The sequence below is a fragment of the Aptenodytes forsteri genome, unplaced genomic scaffold (genome assembly GCF_000699145.1).
Source record: "Aptenodytes forsteri isolate BGI_AS27 unplaced genomic scaffold, ASM69914v1 Scaffold271, whole genome shotgun sequence".
Classification (NCBI taxonomy): Eukaryota; Metazoa; Chordata; class Aves; order Sphenisciformes; family Spheniscidae; genus Aptenodytes; species Aptenodytes forsteri.
In genome coordinates, this window is record NW_008794602.1 from 542442 (window position 1) to 542980 (window position 539).

Consider the following 539-nt stretch of genomic DNA (forward strand, 5'->3'; position numbering starts at 1 on the left):
GGCGAGAGGGAGGGGTGTAGGTGAAGGCGTTAGCCTGCTGCCGAGGTCGCGGGAAGGCTGGCGAGAAACCTCCGAGCGAGGGCTGCCCCAGCGCTAGCGCTTGCCTGTGACGGGGCTCTTCGGTTCCAGCTGGGAAGATGCCGGAGCGTGAAGGAGTTCGAGAAGCTGAATCGGATCGGAGAGGGCACCTACGGCATAGTGTGTAAGCGCGGCGCCGGCTGCTCTCTCCGCGGCCCGGAGCCGGTTCCTGGGCGGGAGGAGAGGCCGCAGCCCGTCTGCCCGCAGCCCCGGAGCGTGTCAGGCTGGGGCTGGGGGGTGCCGTCGGGGGGGACCGAGGCTCATCAGCGCAGGGGTCCCGCTGGCCCACGATAAAACCAGTGCTTGTTTTCCGGTGCTGAGCGCCTGGCCTGTGCTGCTTTTCCAGACCGGGCCCGGGACACCCTGACAGACGAGACCGTGGCATTGAAGAAGGTGCGGATGGACAACGAGAAAGATGGTAATGGAGGAGCAGGGGAGCTGTGGCGGGGGCGGGCCCCCCT

General features: G+C 67.7%; 1 protein-coding gene across 1 annotated transcript in view; it reads left to right on the forward strand.

Moving 5' to 3' along the window:
• Nucleotides 1-131: 131 nt before the first annotated feature.
• Nucleotides 132-539, forward strand: part of CDK10 (cyclin dependent kinase 10) — a gene marked incomplete at its 3' end in the record, with an annotated part of 3611 nt that continues 3203 nt past the window's right edge. Inside the window, exons 1-2 of the mRNA XM_009273092.1 lie at nt 132-202; nt 425-496. Of these exons, the coding sequence (XP_009271367.1) occupies nt 478-496 (19 nt within the window). The remainder of the gene's footprint in view (nt 203-424; nt 497-539) is intronic.